Source organism: Pimephales promelas, chromosome 24 (genome assembly GCF_988280905.1).
Source record: "Pimephales promelas chromosome 24, fPimPro1.hap1.1, whole genome shotgun sequence".
NCBI lineage: Eukaryota > Metazoa > Chordata > Actinopteri > Cypriniformes > Leuciscidae > Pimephales > Pimephales promelas.
Window position 1 is genome coordinate 1,414,339 of NC_142792.1, and position 23,580 is coordinate 1,437,918.

The 23,580-nt window shown below is 40.4% G+C and overlaps 1 protein-coding gene across 4 annotated transcripts; it reads right to left on the minus strand.

Annotated features, from left to right (window-relative positions):
• Positions 1-255: 255 nt before the first annotated feature.
• On the minus strand, positions 256-22,846 carry arid2 (AT-rich interaction domain 2). Of its 4 annotated transcripts, none has more exons than XM_039660643.2 (21): positions 22,365-22,846; positions 22,167-22,260; positions 21,440-21,537; positions 15,999-16,132; positions 14,885-15,103; positions 14,734-14,801; positions 12,859-12,928; positions 12,491-12,741; positions 11,954-12,050; positions 11,662-11,871; positions 10,649-10,813; positions 9,361-9,436; positions 9,142-9,276; positions 8,863-9,053; positions 5,890-7,994; positions 4,254-4,393; positions 4,014-4,152; positions 3,105-3,187; positions 2,887-3,010; positions 2,712-2,803; positions 256-1,717 (listed from the first exon to the last, which is right to left on the minus strand). In XM_039660643.2, the coding sequence occupies exons 1-21, from the start codon at positions 22,454-22,456 to the stop codon at positions 1,606-1,608; spliced, it is 4,695 nt and encodes a 1,564-aa protein (XP_039516577.2). In that variant the 5' UTR covers positions 22,457-22,846; the 3' UTR covers positions 256-1,605. The 4 variants fall into 4 exon arrangements, with proteins under 4 accessions (XP_039516577.2, XP_039516576.2, XP_039516575.2 ...); XM_039660642.2 differs by having other exon boundaries at positions 4,254-4,396; XM_039660641.2 differs by having other exon boundaries at positions 12,491-12,753.
• Between the last annotated feature and the right edge of the window lie 734 nt (positions 22,847-23,580).

Here is a 23,580-nt window from a genome sequence, read left to right on the forward strand (position 1 = left end):
ACAACAAATCCATGATGTGGACCTGTAGAGAAACATAGCCCGACCACTCTCAGCAAATCAAACATCAATATTTCATGGTTTATGTGCACTGTATTTCTGGCACAGCTGTTTTTGCACCTGAATAAGGATAATAAAAGTTAGCGCTCAGTTTAGCTCCTGGAGATCAAACACACCTGAAACAATGATTTTTTTTGTGTGTGTGTGTGTGTGTGTGGGGGGGGGGGGGTCTGAAGAAAAAAAGGCATGTCAACAGTGTGTCAAAAATGTTCAGTCTTTTATTTAAAAACTATAAACAGTCACCAAAGTAAATGAAGCCAATCTATATCAGACTGTTAGATATATGTATCATCGCACACCCTACAGACACTGCAGAAATGGTGGTGGTGGTGGTGGTGAGGGGGGAGAGGGGGGTCAAGACCCCACTGGGATGCTAAACACAACAGGCAGTAATAAATGTTACACAACACACAGCAGAGAGGACAGCCTGGGGTCCGGGAGCCGGAATGTGGCGTGGTCGTAAGAATGGATGAAAAAGAAAAAGAAAAAATGCAAAATAGTACAATAAAATCCCACACTATATTAAGATAGAAAAAAGGTCTGGAGGAAAATATCATACCTGCACGGAAAGCAAAGAACACAGGAGAAAACCTGTATAAAACTCCATGTATTTAAACCAATTTACAAATACAAAAAGAATCACGTACGGGCGGGCGGCTCGTACTCTGACGGTTACAGTGAATACAGGTTGAGGGGAATACCTTCAATATTTGTTTTTCGTCTCTTCTACAAAATGACATATGATATATTATTTCATACTCTTTCAGCCAGCAAAATGAGTTCTACAAGTTATAATAGTACAAAAAAGGGGAGAAAAACAAAAAAACAAAATCACAGTTCCACAAAGAAAAACTTGTAGCCCTCAGCCAGCCCTCCCAAAACTTTACAGCATCAGTACCTTCGCAGAATATTTACAGGGTTTAAGTACATTCATCCACTGCTGAGTACAGAATCACATCTCAGACGAGTCACCAGGGGGAGGAAATAAAAAAAGTGAGTCTGAATCTACCAACGTAATGCTTCTGATACCAGTGGGCAGCAGCGGCATGAAGGAGGGTGATTTAACTTTATATCTATTCACAAATATTTACACGTCGTTTTTTTTTTCCTCATTTACTCATATCGGTATTTATTTCAATAATAAATAAGTGAAAATATAATCGGCTCAAGTAAGAAAACCAAGCTATCAAGTTACAAAGAAAAAGAATCTAGCCACACCTCCGCTGCCCCGCCCCGTTGTCCACTTGCCCCGCCCACAACCCCCCCCTCGTCCAATCCGAGGCGCTCGTTCGGGGACTATAAAAATGTGCTCGTTGGGCCAGGCGTGAAGAGGCGGTTAGAAGAGTGAAATGGGCGCTGGTTTCTGAGTGGCTGGTGGAAGACCCGTGGCAGTTTGAGAGGGACTGGGAATGGAGAGAGAGAGAGAGAGAGAGAGAGAGGGAGAGGTGTTTAGGGAGACGAGAGGTATCGCCCCATGACCCAACAACGCTGAACGGGGAAACCGGATTCTTCTCATCTGCTTCCCAAGGGGTTTGGGTTGAGCCGAGCTCAGGCCTGCAAAGAGCGCGTGAGTTCGTAAAGGCATTTAGCGAGCGTGGTGGAGACCTCCATAGTGCTCAGCGCCAACACACACAGATGATTCTCATGCCGCCTCACCAGCCTGAACACAAACACACATTACACTCATCAATGCTGGAATACATGTACACGCTGGAACAGATGAATCTTCAACATCAAAAATTTCACATTTCACACCAAAATAGAAAATACTTATTATTATTATTATAATTAATAATATTAACAACTAGGGCCGTCAAACGATTAATCGCATCCAAAATAAAAGTTTGTGTTTACATAATATATGTGGGTGCACTGTGTATAATTATTTTGTATATAATTGTTTATATATATATATATATATATATATATATATATATATACACACACACACACAAATGCATGTATATTTAAGAAAAAAATATTATTTATAAAATATTTATAATATAAATTATATATAAATCTATATATAGTATATACATGAAAATATTTCTTAAATATATACAAGAATGTGTGTATTTATATATATATATATATATATATATATATGAAGAGTTCAGATGCAAAAGCCTCTAAATGCCATTTGAAATGTTCTTCTTTAATGATGATTTTTGTCAAACTTGTATATTTAAGTTCAGTAATTTCACTTAAATAACAATTAATAGGTAATTATCATTGCCATTTAAGTGAAATTACTGAACTTAAATATACAAGCTTGATAAAAATTATCATTCTAGAAGAAAATTTCAAATGGCACTTAGAGGCTTTTGCATCTGAACTCTTCATATATATATATAATAATTATACACCGTGCACCCACATATATTTTGTAAACACAAACTTATATTGGATGCAATCAATTGTTTGTCAGCCCTATTAACAACATTTCATATGCTATAATTACTAATAATACAAATACAGTAAGACTAATTCACTCTTGCATTTTGATATTATAAAACTACACAAGTTCACATTTGTTAACATTAGTTTTAGTGTGATAAAAATATGACCCAAAATGTACTTGACACAATGTCTAAATCTAATTCTGGCATACATGATTATGCTTTTATGCCACCGAATGCAAACGGTTCACTTACTTCCGTCCACAATCCGAGTACTTGGCGATGCTCTTTAATGTTAAGGCAGCAGTTAGTCTAATGTGTTTGGTCATTGGTCCCTCTTTATCGTCCTGAACAGAGGAAACACATCATCAGCTACAGTTCCTGTCTACACACGTCTGAAAGCAGCAGACGCCCCTGTTGTGGTACTCACTGTGAAGTCCCTGAACACAAGGTTCCTGGAGCCTCGACGTAAAGCCATCAGAGCTGCGCTGGGGTGGTTGACGAGAGCTTTCTGTGGTCTGGGAGGAGGACTGCTGACCGCCGCTGGAGGAGACCTACACACACACACACACACACACAGTGAAAATGTCCGTCACTATCATCTACGACCATAAGCTAGCATGAAAGAGCTAAAGTAGTTGTACACACTTGGAAGTGTTGGGGTTGCTGCCTTGTGTTTGCTCCTCCAGTTTGAGTGCAGCTATGAGCGCTTCCCTCGAGCAGTGCTTATCCTGCAAAACACACTCTCAGATTAGTAACACACACACACACACACAATCTGACAAAAGTTTGGAATTATTGAGATTTTTTTAAAGTCAACTTTTGTGCATTTCTTTGATCAAAAAGACAGTGATATTATAAAACAGTATAATTTCTATGTGAATATATTTTTAAATGATACATTTAAAATGACATCATCCTTCAGAAATCTTTCTAGTTTGATAATAATCAAAAATGATTCTAGAGCAGCAATGTTGAAAACAGTTGTGCTGCTTCAGATGTTCCTGGAAACTCGGCATCAGTATTACTTTAATATTGACTTTACAGTGTTATTATAACTCATGATTCTTTGATGAATAGAAAGTTCAAAAGAACGTTTATTTGAAATGGAAATCTTTCGTAACATTATAAAAGTCTTTACTGTCACTTTTGATTGATTTAATACATCCTCGCTGAATAAAGTATACTTTTTTAATCTTGAATGGTAGTGTATCACAGTTTCCACAAAAATATGAATTAGCAAAACAGTTTAACACTGATAATAATAAATGTTTCTTGAGCATCAAATCCTCATATTAGAGTGATTTCTGAAGACTGGAGTAATGGTGATAAATTCAGCTTTGATCACAGGAATAAATTACACTTTACTATATAATCACATAGAAAACAGCAGATTTACATTCTAATAATATTTCCCTGTTTTTACTCTCTTATGAAGTATAAGAGTTATTTCCAAAACATGAAACCCTTGTGACCGGTAGTGTGTGTACATCCAGCAGGGACGGGATGTCATCATCACTTCACTACATCAATAAAAACAGAGAGACAGGATCTTGCCTGCAGGTGTGTGATGAAGGATAGTCTCTGTCGAGGAAAAGGTTCACAGCCCTCCCATTGGCACTGCCCTGGGTACACGTCTTTACTGCCATGTTGGGTAGCTGCATGGTAAAACACCTGTGATGGCGTGTCAAACCACCTGAAACACATCATGTTAAAGAACAAAAAAAGTGTTAGTCACACGAACCATCACTGACAAGAACAGCGTCTCTAAAAAAAGCACATCACACATTTTCATACCGTTTGCATGCCTGCCACAGACATTTAAAGTTCTGTCCAGGTTTGCGTGCTTGCTCTGGTGAGAGGGCGGGTGCTGGAGAACTCTGATTGGTTCCCTGTGAAGCCTGATCCACTGGAGGCGGAGTCTGAACTGACACAGGCTGCTGTACAGCGAGTAGAAGGCTTCAGGTTAAACTACGGCACAGTTATAACAATAATAGACAAGCATGGTACAAACTTTACTTTTTTCCTTATATTGAAGTGCAAGAAATAGAAAATATAGTGCTTCGCAGTTGCACACCTGAATTATTCATATGAGCGTCGGATAAAAATCCAATATAAACTGGAGATGTATAAATCCACTCAAACTGGGCACTTCTTTTTGGATGTAGATTTAAGCTTTTTCTTTTTAATCAAACATAACGGGTGTTTTGAAATTTGCATGATTTGCAAACCTGAGAAAGTTTGATGACCGAAACATTGCTGATAAAAATTAATGATGATGCAATTTTAAGTATTGAGCAGGATTTATACATTAAGTGCAAGAAACAAAAAAGGTTACATGTCAGTCCAAAAACAGAGAAATAGCTAAACTACATATTTCATATAGAGAATAAAGCCCATTTATGAATGTTTGCATGATGTTCTCATTTTTCTGCAATGTGGAAAAAAGAGAGAAATCTCACTGCCATTACAGATTTTTTTGTGAAATTCCCCCAAATATCCCAAAATGGAAAAACATATCAACAAGCAAGCATCTAAAATCAACAACTTGTTTCTGTTCTGGCAAGACACCTCAGGTGAATATGGTAATCATCACACTTCCACCAGCTGATTAAGCACATTCAGACACATCAAGTTGTTTTGTATTACAAGTTGTCTGATAGGGATGCACCGATATGAAAATTTTAGCTGATACCGATAACCGATAATTTTTTATATTTGAAAGCCGATAACAGATATATCGGCCGATAAACTTAAATCCAAATTTGTATCTAATTTTGAGAGCCTGATTACAAAAACAAAAGTCTCACAATTAAATCCATGTCCATGTTATAGACCATTTCACAAGATGTAAACAACACTGGTCCAGAAGCACTTCCTGTTTCAGTTTTTTAACACTACATAAAAGCTGGGATAAAATACAACCAACAGAACATTTAAAACTGAATAAAAAAGTTAAACAAACATCTTTAAGATGTTTTCTTTACATGTGAAATAAAGAAAACAGTTACAAACTGAAACAGGAAGTGCTTCTGGACCAGTGTTTTTACATCTTGTGAAATGGTCTATAGTGTTGTATAGCCGATATGACAGATTTGCGCTGCACATGTTGTACCGAACCGTATTTTCATTTTTTGAAGAGATTTCAATCATTTCAAGAAATTCAAAAACATAAACAGCGCTCAACAAGTGTCTCAGCTGAAGGGAATAATACATTATTTATCGGCTTTAATATATCGGCCACATTTTCTTACCAGTCCGATAACGATAACATTAAAAATGAACATATATCGGCCGATACCGATATGCTGGCCGATATATCGTGCATCCCTAATATCTGAAATATTATATTTTGAAAAATGCACTAATTTGCATGCATTTCCAGATAAACCCCGGTAAACGTTGTTTTCAGATTAAAAGAGAAACGCATTACCTGAGCATTGGTTTCAGGAAGCGGCGAGGGCACACTTGGTCTCTGCTGTGCTGCATTCTCTATTGCTACTTTTGCTACTGTGCTTGGGTCTGCGCCCGCCGGCACGGCCACCATGGTGGCGCTGTTGCCAGCATTGTTGGGGTCGCTGATGGTCACTATCCGTACACCCATTTTCGCGGGGATGCCGGAGTTACCTCGCTCCCCGTCCTCCAGCGGTCTCTTCCGGCTCTCCGTGGTGCCGTTCGCGGGAGCCGGCTCGGAAACGTGCGGAGGTGGGGAGTGGTTATGAGGTGGGTGCTGTTGCCTCACGCCCAATGTCTCTGAGTTTGGGCCGTTGGAGATCTCAGCGCCGCGGCTGGGCCCGTTGGCCAGGCGCTCCGCCTGCTCTGCTTTGGCAGTGTCCGTGAGAGAGTCCGTGAGCACGTGCGCTTTCTGAGGCGACAACACCTCACCGTTCCCCATGTGTTTGGAAGCCTTATGATTTGGAATGTTTTTGCTTGGATGGGAACCAGCGTCCGTTCGCTCTAAGTCACACACCCCGTTCACCATTAGCTTTCTAGGGTCGCAGGGCGTCTGCTTTCCAGGGCCTTCGCTGCCGCCCTGGGGGCCGTTCGGTGCCTGCGCAGCCTCTGCTTGGCTGTTCCCTGAGTGATATGGAGGTAGACTCGAGTCGAATTTCCTCCCGTTGAGCAGCTTGGGTCCGTCCACCTCTGCCGATTCCCCATTGCTGGTTTTGGCTGAACCATCGGGGACCGAATTGTTCTCCATGACCTCGATCTTGCGTTCATGCACGTGCAATCCCGTGGCATCCTTGGCCTCCTCCTCCTTTTGGCAGATGATTTTGTCACCTCGGAAAGGTGGAATGGGCGTGGCTCCCGCGATTGGCAGAGGCGGCGTCAACTGCAGGCCGATTGGGGGCGGAGTCTGCGCTACCTGGCCGGGGAAGCCAGAGCTTGGCACAACAGTGAAGGTAACTTGGTTGTTGGGCGCAGCCTGCAGGAGTGTACCAGGAGTAGAGGTGGAAATTATCTGGCCTGGTAGGATTGAGATGGGAACGGCACCGGGACTCTGCATAAGCTGCACGTTCAACTGCGGTTGAGGTGGCACCGAACCGCTGTTGGTCACCTGGTATACGACTTGCGGACTGGGCGCCCTGGTGCTCGCCGGAGTGGGAACTTGCGGAGCGGGGAGAATGAGTTTTCCGCCCGGGGTGGAAGGACCACGTTTCGGAAGCAGTAATTGTTTGATCAGACTGGATTCTGTGGAGGTAGGTTGGGTTGGGGGAGGAGGAGGGGGCGGAGCCTGCTGAAACTGCCGTTTGACGGACAGCATCTGACTGACTGTGTGTGGCTGGGCCGGGGCAGGGTTGGGGATCGGTGTGTTTGGAGAAGAGGGAGATGTCTGGATGGTCTGAGAAGTGGGGTTGGTTAGCACGATTTGATGAATGGCTGGAGCGAATGCAGTGTTGGGTTGTTGATTTGGACTGACGATGACTAGGCTTTGCTGTTGCGTTTGAGGTTGTGGCGACTGCGCTTGAGGTGCTGGTTTGGGGGCGATGTTTTGAAATGCGACACGAGTGCCCGTCACGCCTGCAACGGTCACAACCTGCCCTCCTGCCATTAGGGAAGTGCATGGCGCACTCACATATTGAGGCGGTGCAAGAACCACAGCCTCTTGGGAGCGTTGCTGTGCCAATGAAGGACAAACTCCTTGCACTCGACCTGTAAATACGTGTCCCTGGGGCGCTGGCCCCTGCTGGATCAGTGTAAGAGGGGCGTGATGGAGCAAGGGCTGCTGGGTAGGTGTGCTGCTGTGGTTGGGAACTGCAGGTGCAGCAGACGCTGTAGGGATGGAGCTCTGGATCATGGCTGTTTTGAGGATGTCATTGGGTCGTATGGGAACTGGGGCTGTGGCTGGAGGGCAAGGGGGTTGTGTTGCCATTCCTGGCGGGTTCATCGGGTGTCGTGGGACAGTCAGGGATGGCGCAGGAGCACTGGCGTGTGACGATCCGTGAATGGTGAAGGCCACCTGTGGTGATGCCGGGCCGGCAGTAAGGCTTGGTGCTGGTGGCCGGACAAGCGGCACTCCCACACCAGGGGGCAGCGCTGCATGAATAAACAAGATGCAATTGGGTTGTCATCACATTCAACACTGTAGGCCTTTTGTTTCATTCTTACAATTGGGTTAACTAGGGGCCTGTGATTTAAGCAATGGAGAAGTGGCAGACCGAATTTCGTGTCCAGTCATAAATAGTGGAATTTAATAACTTTCGTAGTTTTAATTTAAATCATAAGCCTGTTGTGTAGTACTTGTATAAAAATTAATTTGATTAATTTTGAAAGATTAACTCAATTGTTAAAGTTATGCATTTATCATTTGATAACCCATTTTTCTATTAAATTAAACCTCAATTCAGAAAAATTAGAAAACAGACAGAATTTCGGGAAAAATAAACCATTTCATAGGGAACTACCAGTGATAAAATGGTTAAATATATTAATGAATTGTTAAGAGTTTATGAATTTAATTGATTTCACATCCTGTTCGATTATGTTTTTTTTTTTAATACTAAAAGGAACTTGTTAACATTCGGCCCTATGTTAGGGTTAGGTTTAGGTTAGGGTTAGATATTTACAAGGTTAATAAATATAAATTGTTGTCTGAAGTAATACTCTCTCTGTATCACTGGCATCACTATTCTGAGTTTCTGTTTTTCCTTAAAACACTGAAATGAATGTGTGAAAGTTTCTCTGACTGTTCAAAGCCCATGAATATTTAATGAGTTTAGCACAGAGGCAGCTTATGATTGGCTGTCTGTTGCTAAGCAACACACTATAACATTCTAAAACTTTCATGTTGTACAGTTTTGGCACCAAAATTCTGTTAGCTACACGAAAACAGTGCCAGGTTGTTGCCAGCCACTGCAAAATGACAAGTATGAAATGTAATTAATCCAGTTAACTGTATATCTACCTGACTGGGCCAGAGGGGTTTCTGAGGGGGCTTCGTGTTTAGGAACTGGTGCAGGACTGGCCTGCTGCTGATAATAAAGCTGGACGGGAAGAGGAATCGACCTCTTCCTCACACCAACCACATGTATTTGAGCCTGCCCACTCAGCCGTGTGTCCTCAACACGCTTCACCGTGTGATTAGGAAACAGCGTCCTGAGAAACACACAAGCACAGCGTTGATTTTCTGTCCGAGTTCAATATCGGAGAGCATCGTCTGCCCAAACAGGTCCATTAATCTCACCTCAGGCATTTGTAGAAGTTGTTGGATGTCAGCACACCACCCCGCGCCATCTTGCTGCAGGTCGCCAGATATTCGGAGTACATCTCAGAGCGAGAGACCGAACAGTCTGGATGAACCTCGAAATGAGCATTTAGCCTGCCAAGAGCAGAAAGCATTCATAAATCACCCGAACATTTAACGCATTCGAGAAGTGCAAGAACGAGAGACATGCAGTCTTACCACTGATTTGTGAATTTCTCTCCATCTACTTCCACAATCCCAGGCGGAGGCGTAGACTGCACAGGTGCCCGGTTCACTGCAACGAAACAACCCCAAACACGATGTAAATACAGATTACATGAACACAGTTACTGCTCACTGTAGGAGTATTCCTCAATTTACAAACTCACCCATTTTTTGTGGGACATTTTTAAACTATCTTTTTTTTTTTGAAATAGGCTCATTTTCCATTTTTTTTGGAAGTTTTTGAATCCATTCAGCCGATCCGGGTCTGGCGATAGCACTTGTAGCATAGCTTAGCGTAGATCATTGAATCTGACTAGACCATTAGCATCTCTCAATTTTTTTTTAATTTTTTTACCAAAGTTATTTTTCCTATTTAAAACTGGATTCTTCTGTAGTTACATCATGCACTAAGACTGTACCAGCAGGTGCAATGATATTACAAACGTAGTGCCGGTGTTCTGACAATTCATGCTACCCATCGAGATTTGCTACTTACCGGTTATGCGCATGTGCAGACTCACAGATTTTTTTTTTTGTTTTTTTTACAAAAGGTACATTTTCCTGTTATAATATATAATTTCCATTTAAAAAATGCTTACTACCATATGAATATTTGTACGGCCAGCCAGCTGAAAAAGAATAACTGAAATTTTCAGTTACTATGAGGAAAGGTGTACTTTGACAAGTCAAAGATGAATATTTTATGATAATTTTTACTTTTCACACCGTTTTAAAAGTAAAAATAGTCGTCTACAGTATACAGTAGCTACTCATAACTTAGAATTGTATTATAATTGTATTTCATACGACTAATCGGCATTCTGTGATCAATTCGCGCTACGGTAGCATTTTTCGACAAGGCAGCAAAAATCGACAGAACACCGGTCACGTTGGAAGTTGCCGAGGTGAATGAAAGTGCAGTGCTGGAATTAGCATGAAGCTAACACACCAATTCAGTAGCTAATGTTTGTTTACTCTCTCATTTACAGAAGTCTTCTCAATAACATCACGCACGTCATTAAAGACGGCAAGAGATGATTGGTTGGAAGCAACATGTAGTCAGACATCAGACATGTTTAATGTCCACGACACGAATTTAGGAGGCAAAATCACATAATCTGACAGTGAAGGGGATGACTAGTGACTATCTGTCTAGTTGATTTTAATATGCATATTTGATATTTGTATATTTGTTGATGCCATGCCAGCTTCTTTGAGTTATAAATTAAAAAAAATTGTCATAAAAAAAGTTTTTTGAAATATCACAACATATGACACGTACCGGCGCCAGGAGTGCCTTGCGTTGGAGGGGGAACGTTCTCTACGAGCTGCGGTCGAACCTCTGAGACCTGACAGGAGGAGGCCTGATGCTCGATGAGTTTGACTGCCGTCAGGGCGTCGGGTCCGAACGTGTGCAGGTCCACTGACACCAACCGCACCAGAAGATCTGACACACATAAACACACTAGTCAGTTCACTGCTCATCATTGTTAGTGATGCAACAACATTTCTGCAACCAAAATTGTTTTGTAGGGCTGAAATCACAGAGCGAAAAAGGGAAGTTTATTTAAGACTTCTGGCTAGGTTAATAATATCAATTTCTCATTTTCAATCGATTCTCATTTTGATGATTGGATATGGAGTTTTAAATCTCATTCTCAAGGTTGATTTTTTAGTCTGTAAAAATTATTTGTAGCGCCCGTCATCCAATAGATCACAATACGCTTTGTAACTTTTGGCTCAGCTTTGTCAATTTTATATAAAAAACAAACAATAAATGTTTGCATGCTCTTTAATGTTACGTGACGGATCGCTGTAGCGCCTCAGTTCAAGCTGCAGATGAACCGATTTACTTGCTGTTAGTAGCTCGAAATAGACTGAGACATGTTTTTCAACTGCAGAAAGATGTAAAGCTTGTAGAATTGCATTTACCTCAGGAAAGCCACTTAATTACCATAATAAACCAAAATAAGACAACTATAGAGGATCATTTCGCTAAATAAATGGACGATTACATATTAATTTTAGTGACATCCGCACAATTTTATGTATTTTTTAATAAACCTGTCATGGAATCAAGTTATTACAGCCACCAATTAAGATTATGTATTAATTGATGCCGAAACATCATTAAAAATTTGATATAAAACAATTTAAATATTCGCATTTATTTGAATGTTTATTATTAAATAAACTTGATGAATTAATAGATTATTCTTTTTTCTGTATTTCAATGCATCACTAGTGATGATATGCAGAATAGGCATTTCTCATCTTTAGCAGGTGAACGTGTACCTATGCTTCTCTCCACGGAGGAGATTTTTGAGCACGTGATCTCCCCGAGCTCGGCCAGCTGGTACAAAACCTCGAGAGCCGAGATGACCAGCATGATGTCCGGCAGCGTCAGGAGGGCAATGACTTCTCGGTACGACTCTTGATCCACATACTCGCAGATCAGGACGCCGTTATCCTCCACTTTGCTCAGGTTCCCCAAGATCTCCATGGCTGCAGGACACAATGGAAATAGCATCTTTCACAGTAAACAAGCTTTTCCGGGACGAACGGCTCACCCAAAAAAGATACTTACCCCTCATTTTGAGAAAACGATCCCGTGACAACAAACATTTCGTGATGGTGTGAAACATCAGGTGTGTTGTTCGGAAATCCACTGGATCCAACTGAAGCTGAAAGAGGACAAACAGAGCGTTTAACAAAAAAAAAAGATACAAACAGCCCACAAAACCACACAGTCATGGCCCATTTTTGTAGGCCAAAACCTAGAAATGAGCATTTTAGTCAATCCAGCTCCATCATCCTGAAGTCAATGTTTATTTTTTTTATTAATGCACCTGGCATGTATTAACCTGTGTTCGGTTGGCTTACTGAAGTGTATACAGGTGAAACTAGCAAAAGTTAATTTATTTCAGTAAATCAAATATATTATATAGACTCATTACATGCAAAGTGAGATATTTCAAGACTATATTTGTCATAATTTTAATGATTATAGCTTATAGTTTTACACAATATTCTAATTTTGAATTTGGGGTTTTCATAAGCATCACAATTTGTCCGTGTCATCACAACAACAGTAGGACATGTGATTTATATGGTGAACTCTGACCTCTCCGGCGACGTTGCCCAGCGTGTCGAGACCCAGCTGCCGTAGCTGGATGAAGGAGCAGTGCGCACACAGCAAGAGGAAGCGCAGACATGTGCGATTAGCTGCCAGGAGTTTGATGTTAGCCTCCTCGAAGGACAAGTTCCTCAGGATCATCGCCACCTGCAACACCCGCTGGCCCTCGACGTCTCCGATGCCTACGCTTCGTGCCGGGTGGAAGAGAGAAGTGCAGACGTCCCTCGTCTCCGATCCTCCTGAAAAAGCAACTACGCACGCTGAGTGTGAAGTAATGCTCGGTTAAAACGTCTCGACTAATCAAAGTGAAACTACGCCATCACCACATCAAAGGAAACACGTGAACAAACACATACTTTGGGGTGCGCTGCTCTTGTCTGAGATGAGATCTTTGACTTCATTGTCTTCAATGACATCTTTCCAAAACTACAAAGACAGGACAACAAGAGAGTTAAGAGCCATTTATACTGTTATACAATCAATCAATTAGCAAGTCACCATGGCACAACTGGGAGAAAAGACCAAATGAGTGAAACAAGGAAACATTTCCATTTAGTCATTTAGCAGACGCTTTTATCCAAATAAACTTACAACCGAGGATTAAAGCAAGCGAGTCATCGTGAAGAGGCAAAAACACCACAAGAAGTGCTCAAAATACAAAGTTCAGTCACTACTCAGAGTAGCATAAGCCAGATAAGGGATGATTTAAAGGAAAAATATTAAGTGCTCACGGAAGTATCACAACATAGCTAATCAAATTTTTTTGTAAATGTGTTATGGTGCATTTTATTATTGTAATAGGCACAGTGTATCCTATGTTATCTTATAGTGTTATTTATATTGTAGATATTTTTTAGTCAATTTGCTATAGACCTATAAATGTATTTTCTTGTTTGCATTGTAATGCTTTTTTACATCTTGGCCAGGGGACAACAGATGAAAAATAGCCTTTCTGGCTAATTCTGGCTTTTTTAACCATGTTTGTTCATGCGTTTTGTGAAATTGCACTGTCCCCTTTTAAATAAACCAATAAATCAAATCAATGCACATTTGCAAGTATCTAGTGTGTGGGATTTCTTTGTTTTTGTAGCCCTCAAACCGTATTCACTTTATAGCTCTTAATCCTGTACTTGTGGACAAATGTGGGCACAGACGACTCAGGTGTGATCCTAATTTTTATTTATTATAAATCATAAGTCACTGTCTTCGATAAAGTTTTGTCTATCCATTTATGGTGTTTTTTTTCATTTTGGGGGTATTTCTGAATTTATTTACTTCAAAAAGTACCATATTTTCTATGTAAATTATGCTTATTTTTATGTTTTTTTTTTTTTACTACATTAAAATATCATTCCAATACGTTCTTAGAGCTAAAACCTAAAGATGAAGTGACTTTGAATGAATAATTTTATTTATTTCTTTTCATTTCCTTTTCCTCTTCAGAACATGGTCATTGATATCAGAGCATATTTAAACAAAAAATAATAAAAACAAAATCTCAGCATGTTCAAAATAGAAGAAAAAGAATATAGAAAAAAAAGGAGAAGGAAGAAGCTAACTTCTATTTACCTTCCCCTTTTACAAATCTAGATTTGAAACGGCTACTGTTTTCTCTTTACAAAATATCATAATTTATCCTTTTTGAGAAAAAAACAACTTTATCATTTGCAGTACATTTTATCTTAAAATAAGTCACACAATACAATTATAACGTGAAAAACAAAAACAATAATAATAATTAAAAAAAAACACAAAATGTAATACTGACAATAATATGAATGGAATAATATAATGGAATGGCAAGAAACAGACTGTATAATAATTCAAATCATCCTCTTGAAGAGGAAATGAGACATATGTCCCAGTCTACCTTAAATCATACTTTTGTAATATAAACATCTTTTTTCTAATACGTCTTATTTGAGAATGCTCTAAATGACAGTTCTTCCCATTCATTTCTATGGGTGCCCATTTTTGACCCAAATACAAGATTAAGAAGTTTTTTTTTCACCCACTTAACATTGTAAAATTGAGTAAAAAAAAAAAAAGTGTGTTCAGGAGGCAAACTTAGGAAAAGTAGTCAAGTCTTGTACCGCTCAGATCAAGGGAAGTATTTTTTTAAAAATAAATCAAAACTATTTTGCCCACATTTGTCCAGAATACGGTTTTAGGGTTAATACTGTTACAGTAAAAAAAGGCAAAAAGCATGCATCCCAATATGCAATTCTTACCTTCACAAAGTCTCGTGACGTTTTCTCCCGCCAGTCTGTCCCAAATACAACAGAAAAGCTGCCTAATGCTGAAAGACAAACACACACGTGATGTTAAAACACACGCAGTCCTGAAGTGTAGATCCTCTAGTAAGCGCAGAAGCAAACGTACAGTCGTCGAAGACTCCTGCGTGCGCCAGCAGCAGCGTGACGAGTTTGGGCTCTTTTTCGAGCTGCATGGCGTGCTTGCTCTCGTTGGACAGCAGCGTACACACGTTAATGGCAAAGTCCACCTCGTTCGGGAGACCGGACAGGAGAGACAGCACCAGTTTGTTGTAATCGGATGGAGGGATGAAATCCGTCGACAGCCCATAGCTTTGGCGGAGATAGTCTGTCGAGAAGAAAAGGCAAAAAAGAGGTGGTTCTCATTCTCAGAGATTCATTCAAAGCAAGACTCAGTCAAGAGCGAACCCATCAGGTGATTTAGACGAACGTAAACTTCACTGCTCACTACATCAGAATGTGGAAGTTAGGTGTTTTTGGGTCCTAGGAATTTTTATTTCCCCCAAAAATCAGTTTTGTGTGTTCATTCTGCTGGATTCTGTTTAATGAAATCAATCAAATTCATAATACATAATGAATTTTAACAATAAGTTGCCCTATGAAATGTTTTTTTTTTTGTTAATCAAATAATTTTTTTTTTTTTTTAATATTATCAAATGAAATCTGAAAAATTAATTTTGTATTTGTTGCCAAGCAAAGTGAACTACATTCTGATATACAATAGTAATATATTTCTGTCAATTTCTTCAAGTAAGACCAAACCTTTATTTTGGCAGGTTGTGTGTGTATGTGATGATCGTTTCTCAAATGAAATTGTGAAATGCTGGAATGAAGTGAGATGAAGTTCTTATGTGGTTTCCTCATTCACGAACGTCACACGTGTAGTAGACCAAACTGCACCACTTCTCATTCGCACATGCAAACTTCATACGTAAATAGTCTTTTTGTGCATAAATATTCACAGAAACTAGTCCATAGTTGTTTGAGTGGCTTAGCAAACAGTATTTAAAAAGGGTATCGAAGAATAGAAAATCTGAAAACGCACAACAAGAAAAACATTCAAACTAAACTACAACCTACACCAGTTGTATAAAGGTAAATATCAACTGTGTGTCTGAAATGAGTGTACTATTTCCCTTGTGGCATTCAGTTCTCACAGGTGTTATATATATATATATATATATATATATAAATCTAAAGCAGCAGACAGGGCTCATCTGTACCTGATACAGTGTGTTGCTGGTAGTTGTATGAAGTGGGTATTGCACCAATCGGAAGCAAATGTTTAGGATTCCCCGGCTGCTCCTCCTCATCTTCCTCTCCAAAGTGATGCACCTTTTCATACTTCTCTAAATATCTGCAGAGAGACCAGAAAAACACATCAACACACTGAATGACAGACAGATATATACACAAGCACTCGGAAATTCGAGAGACATGAAGACTTCAACATCCAGACATATATTTGCTGACCAGTGAGAACCTGTTAAAAAGATTGAGCTGTTAAATATGCAGATGTCAGTTTCTGTACTCAGATGTGTATTTGGAGGGATAGCGTGTGCAAACGTCCTTTACTTCAACTGCAGAATCCACACAAACAAAAAAATATTGCTCCAAACCGTCATACCTCAGGGACTGAGTCAAAATATGTGTTTGTTATTGATGCCAATAAAAGATATTTAGAATAGAATAGAATTTAATGATAGTTAATAAGATGCATTTGCACAATATTTCTTTTGACGAGATTTGGCAAGTAACCAGAGGCAGAACCAAGCTTGTACAATTGTTGGCAGAGACAATGACCGATTAATCGGCCTGTCAAATGCAAAGGGAATATGCAAATGCACCATTCCTATTCTAACAACACACTTCACCATATCACACAGCTTGCACACTACTGTATGGCATTCAGACGCAGTGGTTTATTCCAGAAAACCAGGGATCAAATGGTATTGTGAATGTGAGTCTAATAGTAATATTCACAGTCCAGCGCTGCGTGTTTGAGAGTGACTCATGAGTGGTTCCCTCAACTGAATGAGCTTTCACTTTTAGGCGCACACACACACGCCTCCCACGTGCTACAATACAAACACTATAAATAGACATCTGCTCACACTAGACAACAACACACTGCACTGGACACACACAGGAGTGTGTATTAGGATTTTAATTAGAGATAGCTGATATTCAAGACAATCAGAAGATAAGTCAATTTCTTTCTTTAATCACATTTTTGTGAATTGAGTTGATATGCATAATATTATTAGGGGTGTAATTAGATACAAATTGTGATACTGAGTTCATTATTACAATTACTTTATTTTTATTAAAATAATATTATTATCAGAACCCAAAGGTATTCCCCCATTGCATTGCACATTATATTCAAATATATATATATGCATGTATATATATATATAGTAGTTTAATGTAATATTTCACTGAAACAAACAAGCATTACTCGTGCTTTTAATGCAGACATTTGCTGGATCTCTTACACAGATTCTACCACGTTTATTAATGCACCATACACTAAATATATACCAAACACTTTCAATAATTATACTACTAAAACTGTGATATGGTGATTTAAATGATGATTTTTGTGCTTTCACTTTGTCCTGCTCCGTATAATACACTTCAATGCAATCAATCCCAGTTCTAATCACAAGAAAGTGTCCAAATTATTATTCCTAAACTGTAAATAGTTAGTTCATCCAAAAATGTATGTCCCTCATGTCATTTAATACTTGTATGACTTATTTTTTTCATTGGAACACAAAAGAAGGTTATTTGAGGAATGTTGGTAACCAGAGAGTTTCGGTTGCATACAATGTGAGTCAATAGGAACCAAAATTATCTGATAGTCAACATTCATACAAAATAACTTCTACATTCCACAGAAGAAAGTCACACAAGTTCGAAACGACATAAGGTGATATATAAATCAGTATTGGCCATTGAGAAATTAATGAATAAATAAAAAATAAAAAACTGCAGACGCGGATGATTGTGTGAAGGTTCAGATAAACCGGCTGATGTTTCTCGAGACACTAAATGATTGAACTTCTGAAAGCATCAGACCTATTCAAGTCAATTCTGCTCCTGGAGATCTTCCTTAAGCTCCAATCCTAATCAAATACACCTGAAGCAGCCAATTAAACGCTTCAGTAGCACTCGATAATTACTAACAGGTGTGTTGGAAACAAACTTTCATCGAGTAGCCCTGGTTCCAGTCATCTCTTTTTCATTTACAAACCTGAAAAGTACTAAAGCAGATTCAGTATCTGCCATCCAAACCACACAAGTAAATACAGAAAATGAAGCTGGCAGATCAGGAACTATGGCATTCAGTCAGCGCTCACGTGCACGGCCCCGGATCCAGACAGTGATTTACCGCCCTCTACTGGAGACACAGGGGGGGGAAAGGTCAAGTTTCACCTGCAGGAGCTGCTGAATACACACTCTGTGTCTGGCAGAAATCAAACAGGACTGAAGATGACAACAACAGTACAACTAACATATCCACAATCAGAATTAACCTAAACACTAAAACATTTCAGGTTATGGATAAACTAAGTCTCCATATCAGATGAGCATGAGGCTTCACAGATTTACACGCAATTTCCATCTAACTGTGTGAAACAACAACAAAATTGAGAGCAGACTGACCACCACAACACATCTGAGAGCAACGACTGTTCGGCTTCACACGCACACGGAGAGAGGAATGAATCCGGTTATGCGTATAGACACTCGGCCTGCTTTTAAGGCTCTTTTGTGAGGCTGTACAATATATCGAAATGGCTTGCAATAACTGGGGTCATAAACGAAAGACAGAAAAATCACAAACTTTTGTAGCTTTAATAAGAATCAGGATATAGGCTATTTAATTCATATAGTCCAAACTAAGCAGTGTTTTGAATTTGATTATTCAGTTTCTGTTGTTAAATAAACCTAACGTATGGTAACCTGAACCCCTAAACGCCGTAGACAAATGAACACTTCTTATGCGACAGTAAAACACTGCCGTTCACTTTCAGAAGTTGTAGGGATGTTTTCTTGTCACGAAAAGAATGTGAAACCCCTTATGTAGGTTATATAATCTCTTAACTATATTTTAAAGATAATTTAAGTTTAGTTTACACACTTTACGCATTATTGTATCGCATTATTTAATGAGTTATCGCATTTTTCTTCAATATCGTGCAGCCATATTCTTCTTCTGTATGCAATTTTAAGAGTAAGTGATGTTCAATCTGCAAATACACACTCACAAAGCATTTATTAATCACTTAACAAGGAGGAACAACTTTGTTAGGGAGTAAAACGTGTGTGACAAAAGCATAGCAGTTTTTAAAAAAACATGCTAAATGTTTCTGGGAATACTTAAACCAGCTCATTGACATGATGATCTGAATCAATTGATTCACTAAAATTTATCAGAGTAAGAAATTACTAGATGGGTCTATACCAAACAACGAGTGTAACGAATAACACACATACGCTGAGCATAAAAAAATAAAGCTTCCCTGTGCTTTAAAATGGACTATTTGCCAATTACTAAGGCATTGACATGTGCTGTTTAGTGGCTCTCCTCTCTGTAGTTGGCAGACGGAGCGCCTGAATGCAGATGCCACATTTAAATGACTCATTTCACATGCCCCGGTTCAGCAGAAAGAGCATCACACCACGAACCCAAAGACCCAAGTTCAAATCCCTCGCCAGCTCGTTCTCAGCTGTGACGGTGAAGACACACACGCCGATTGCTCTTTTCAGCGTGTGCGGTGAGACTCAGACTGTTTCCTAATGGAGACACCTGTCTTACTACGATCCATCAAAAGAAAGCACGTGAAATTCCTTAAAAAAACATCAGTTTTGGACCCAGCATGCATTTCTCAGTGTGTGTGAATTGGTGAATTGGACTTAAGTGATATCCGACTGAAATGAGTCCCTTCGAATGCAGAATGGCCTGGATGACTTCTCATTGGATGTGTGTGGGATGCTCCCAAGGTTTTGGGATAAACGGTTCTGGGAAAAGATTACATCTGTAATTAAAACATTCAAACATCCTGATCCAATCAAAACACCTGCAGCTTAAAACACAGGGCTCAAATCACACAACTAGTTGAGTGTTTATACTTGCATAAACAGGGACGCTTTATTTCTACTGCAAACACCATACCGATTCACTCAAGATTCTCCATCACAGGTATTGGATTTCCTCTGAACAATCATAAGTGTCTGAAGTCTTAAAAGCTTTGGATCCGCTTCCAACCGAGCGCTCTAAACTCCCTAAGAGACGGATACACCTCAACATGACAGGATTTCAAAAACTACCGGAATTACATCAGAATTGAGACCTTGTGATTATAAAACTAAAGGCAAAATAAACTGGATACAGCTACAAATATAACCACCAGTGAATCGCACGATTCGGTCCTCATGAGGAAGACACACAGGAGAATGTGGTTTGCATCCCTCGGCGTTCTGTGATCATCTCACAAACAACCTCTCCTGCAACGACTGAAAGGACACTTTGCGGAATGATAATTACATTTAGTCCGTTGCATGGCAGGTGTACGTCTCCTCGCAGCCTAAACGCTCCCTGCTGCCAAGTCTCTGTCTCACCCCCTCCATAACCTACTAAACTAGAGAGAAACGCACGTGGAAAACCAGCAGACGCTCCTCGCTTCTGATACTACACATCTATAAGAATAAATGTGCAACAGCTGCTGACATATTTGGTTGTTTACACATGAATCAAGAGTGCGTATGTTGTAAAACACCATTAACCACATTCATAAGCATGCAGATGATAACCTAGAAAGCACAAAACAAGCAAAATAAAGTGACAGTTAAGTCTGAACACAGCAACACAGATCCATAACAATCATCACATCAGCAGATGCATGTTGAGAAACTTCTTATCAAACCACAAAAACCTTCCTTTGAAAAAAGACTTAATGCAAGTGACAGATGCAACCTTAAAAGTGACCCGAATACAAGTCCAAAAGAATAATCATGCTGGTTTAGGTTGCATGTGCCCTGTATTGTTGTTGCATTGGGAAAAATAAGTAGAACACAACAAAACAAAATACAGGAATCAGCAAATGCATACTGTGAAACAACAAAAATACTAAACTTCAGACCACATAAAGCACAAAACCCTGTCTCCAAAACAAGACTCCTATTGACAGATACATCCTTATCCCACATATTAAAACAATAAATGTTGCATTGGGATATTTAAGAGAATCGTGTGCAAAACACAAGAGGTGTTTCTTCTTATTCAAATACACAGGAATTAACACATACATGTTGTGAAGCTTGTATTAAAAATAAAGTTCAAACCACATAAAAAGTACTATATGCCAGTGCAAGTGACCCAAATATAGAGTCCATATAGAACCAGAAAACTCACTGGTTTAGGTTGCATTTGTCACTTAATGATGCACTGGGACGTGTGTGTGTAGAACTCAACAAGACGAAATAAATAAGTAACTCTAAAGTCAATCAGCAACACGAACACACGATCCCGTTTGAGTCGGAACCGAGCCGCGTGTTTGAGAGCACGAGAGCAGGGAAGCGTCTGTAAACATTGAGCACATGTGCCGGAGTTGATCAGAGAGAGAGAGAGAGAAACTGAATAAGAAAGACTCACCGAAGGTAGTACTGTTTCAAAACAAAAGCAGCATTCGAGCAACTCCTGGGGAAATTGAAATCCTCGCCCAGTTCGGTCCACTGGTTCTTGTCGGACACCTGTAGGGTGATGAGACAGATGAGAGAGGGGTTCGGTTCAGATGCAGGACCGTGTGTGTGTAAGAGAGAGAGAGAGAGCTAGATAGTGTGTGTGTTGTGTATGTGTGTGCATGCTAACTCCAATTAGCACTCCGGCTAACTTACACTTTCCAATGTGAAATGAATAAATCAGACCCGCTGTCGAAAAACAACGTGCTCCGGGGAGAACCTGTCCGAACCCCCGCGAGTGGACCGGACCAGGTCGGTTTGCGAGAGTATTTACAACGCGGAATACACAGGCCTGTGTGCGGCCTACAGTCTCGCAGTCCTCCGCCACACGGGAGACAAAAACCCGCTGATGCACACGGCGGGTCCGGACGGGGTTCGGTGACTCGGCTTCGGTTATCTTAATCGATGTAAAAGCCGCCCGGTAATTTTGAAGTCAGAGTGTGTGAAAGTGTGTGTGCGCCAACACACACTCACACTCGCTCACTCACATACACACACATACTCATACTCATACACAGGCCGATGCTCGGCAGAACCGCAGGTAGATCCACCGGACCGGGCTAGGGAGTTGAGTTAGAAGAGTGTGTGTGAGATGAGAAATGTTGAGTTTGGTGTGTGTGTGTGTTTGTAAAGGAACTTACCTTCGCGAAGCCCCCTAAAGACACCACTCTCACATAGAGAGCACCCAGGTCCAGCTCCTTCCCACCCACCACGGGAACCTTTTTAAACGGAGATCTGTGGAGAAAAACAACCGAATGAGCACCCGTGATCCGTCCGGACCCCCTCACGCGCCCGGCGCGGGTCACTCAAGTTAGAATAAGCGCGAAATTCCCGCTCACCCTCTGCTGTGGTGGAACTGCCGCAGCTCGTCCAGGAAAGCCTGTCCTTTCCTCCGCGGCTCGGCGAGGTTTTTCCCCGTCGAGTTCGCCATCGTTTCGCTGAAATTCGGTCAAACCCCCAGCTCAGATTCGGTTCCTAAGAGTCCGGGGATCCCATGCTCCGGTCCGGCGCGGCTGCGTGTTTTGAAAAGTTAAAGAAATGACGGAGGATGAGAGTGGAGAAACCCGCTCCAACGGCAGCCCGAACGGACTCGAGCGAGCGAGCGAGCTCAGCCCAACCGCAGCGCGGAGCCGCTCATGCCTGCACGGGAAAACAACGGTACCGGCTGCGCTTGTGTAGGGGTTTGGAGTGGGTTTTTTGACAGTGCGGGACGGACGCGGCTCCGGTTTAATCGCGCACACTGTGAAGCGGCAGCGGGATCCAGTTCAGACAAAAAGACCCGAGGCCGCGCGGCTCCGCGACGCCCCCATCAGGCGAACGTCGGTATTGCAACGCCACAGCGCCACTCATGAACAATAGACGGAGCTCGATGAAGGAAAGGGGGAGTCGCGAAACTCTTCCAAACCGTTAAAAACGGACACCGGCCATGAGGGTCGGTGGGGGAAGGGAACTGTCAGTTTAGACTAGCGTCATAAAAATAATAAAACTTAAGTCAGGCAAAGTGTTGGCTATAAGGTTATGAGGAAGGAGTTAAGCTTACTGTATTTCATGATGTGTCACTTGAATTACTTTGACTTTTTATGATAACTTCCACTTGCTGTTTGCATCCAGCTCTTTTTATGGAAATTTTGGAATATTGCATTAAAAAAATTGGATGGAAACGCTAAGATGTGCATATTTTACAAATGTGCTTAATAAAAAAAAATCTGATAAAAAGACACACTATGCACATAAACTACGATGCAAGGACGTAAAAAAAGACGCAATTCCAAACACAACAAGATAACGTGATATTTATTGCGTTTTGTCTGTGTGCTCTGAGGCACAAGTCATTTATGATGGCATAGTGGTTTTCATTGCATTAACTTCCTTTTTTATTAGCTATTTAGCCCCAATTTTTCAGGAAGTGATGAAATTTGTTCTCAATGAACACATGGGATGGAAATGTTCCAATTTCATATCCAATTTATTTTATAATGAATATATACATACTTCATAATGAATATATCCAATATATTTCATAATATGTATTATGACTTCTGAACTTCCGAAATG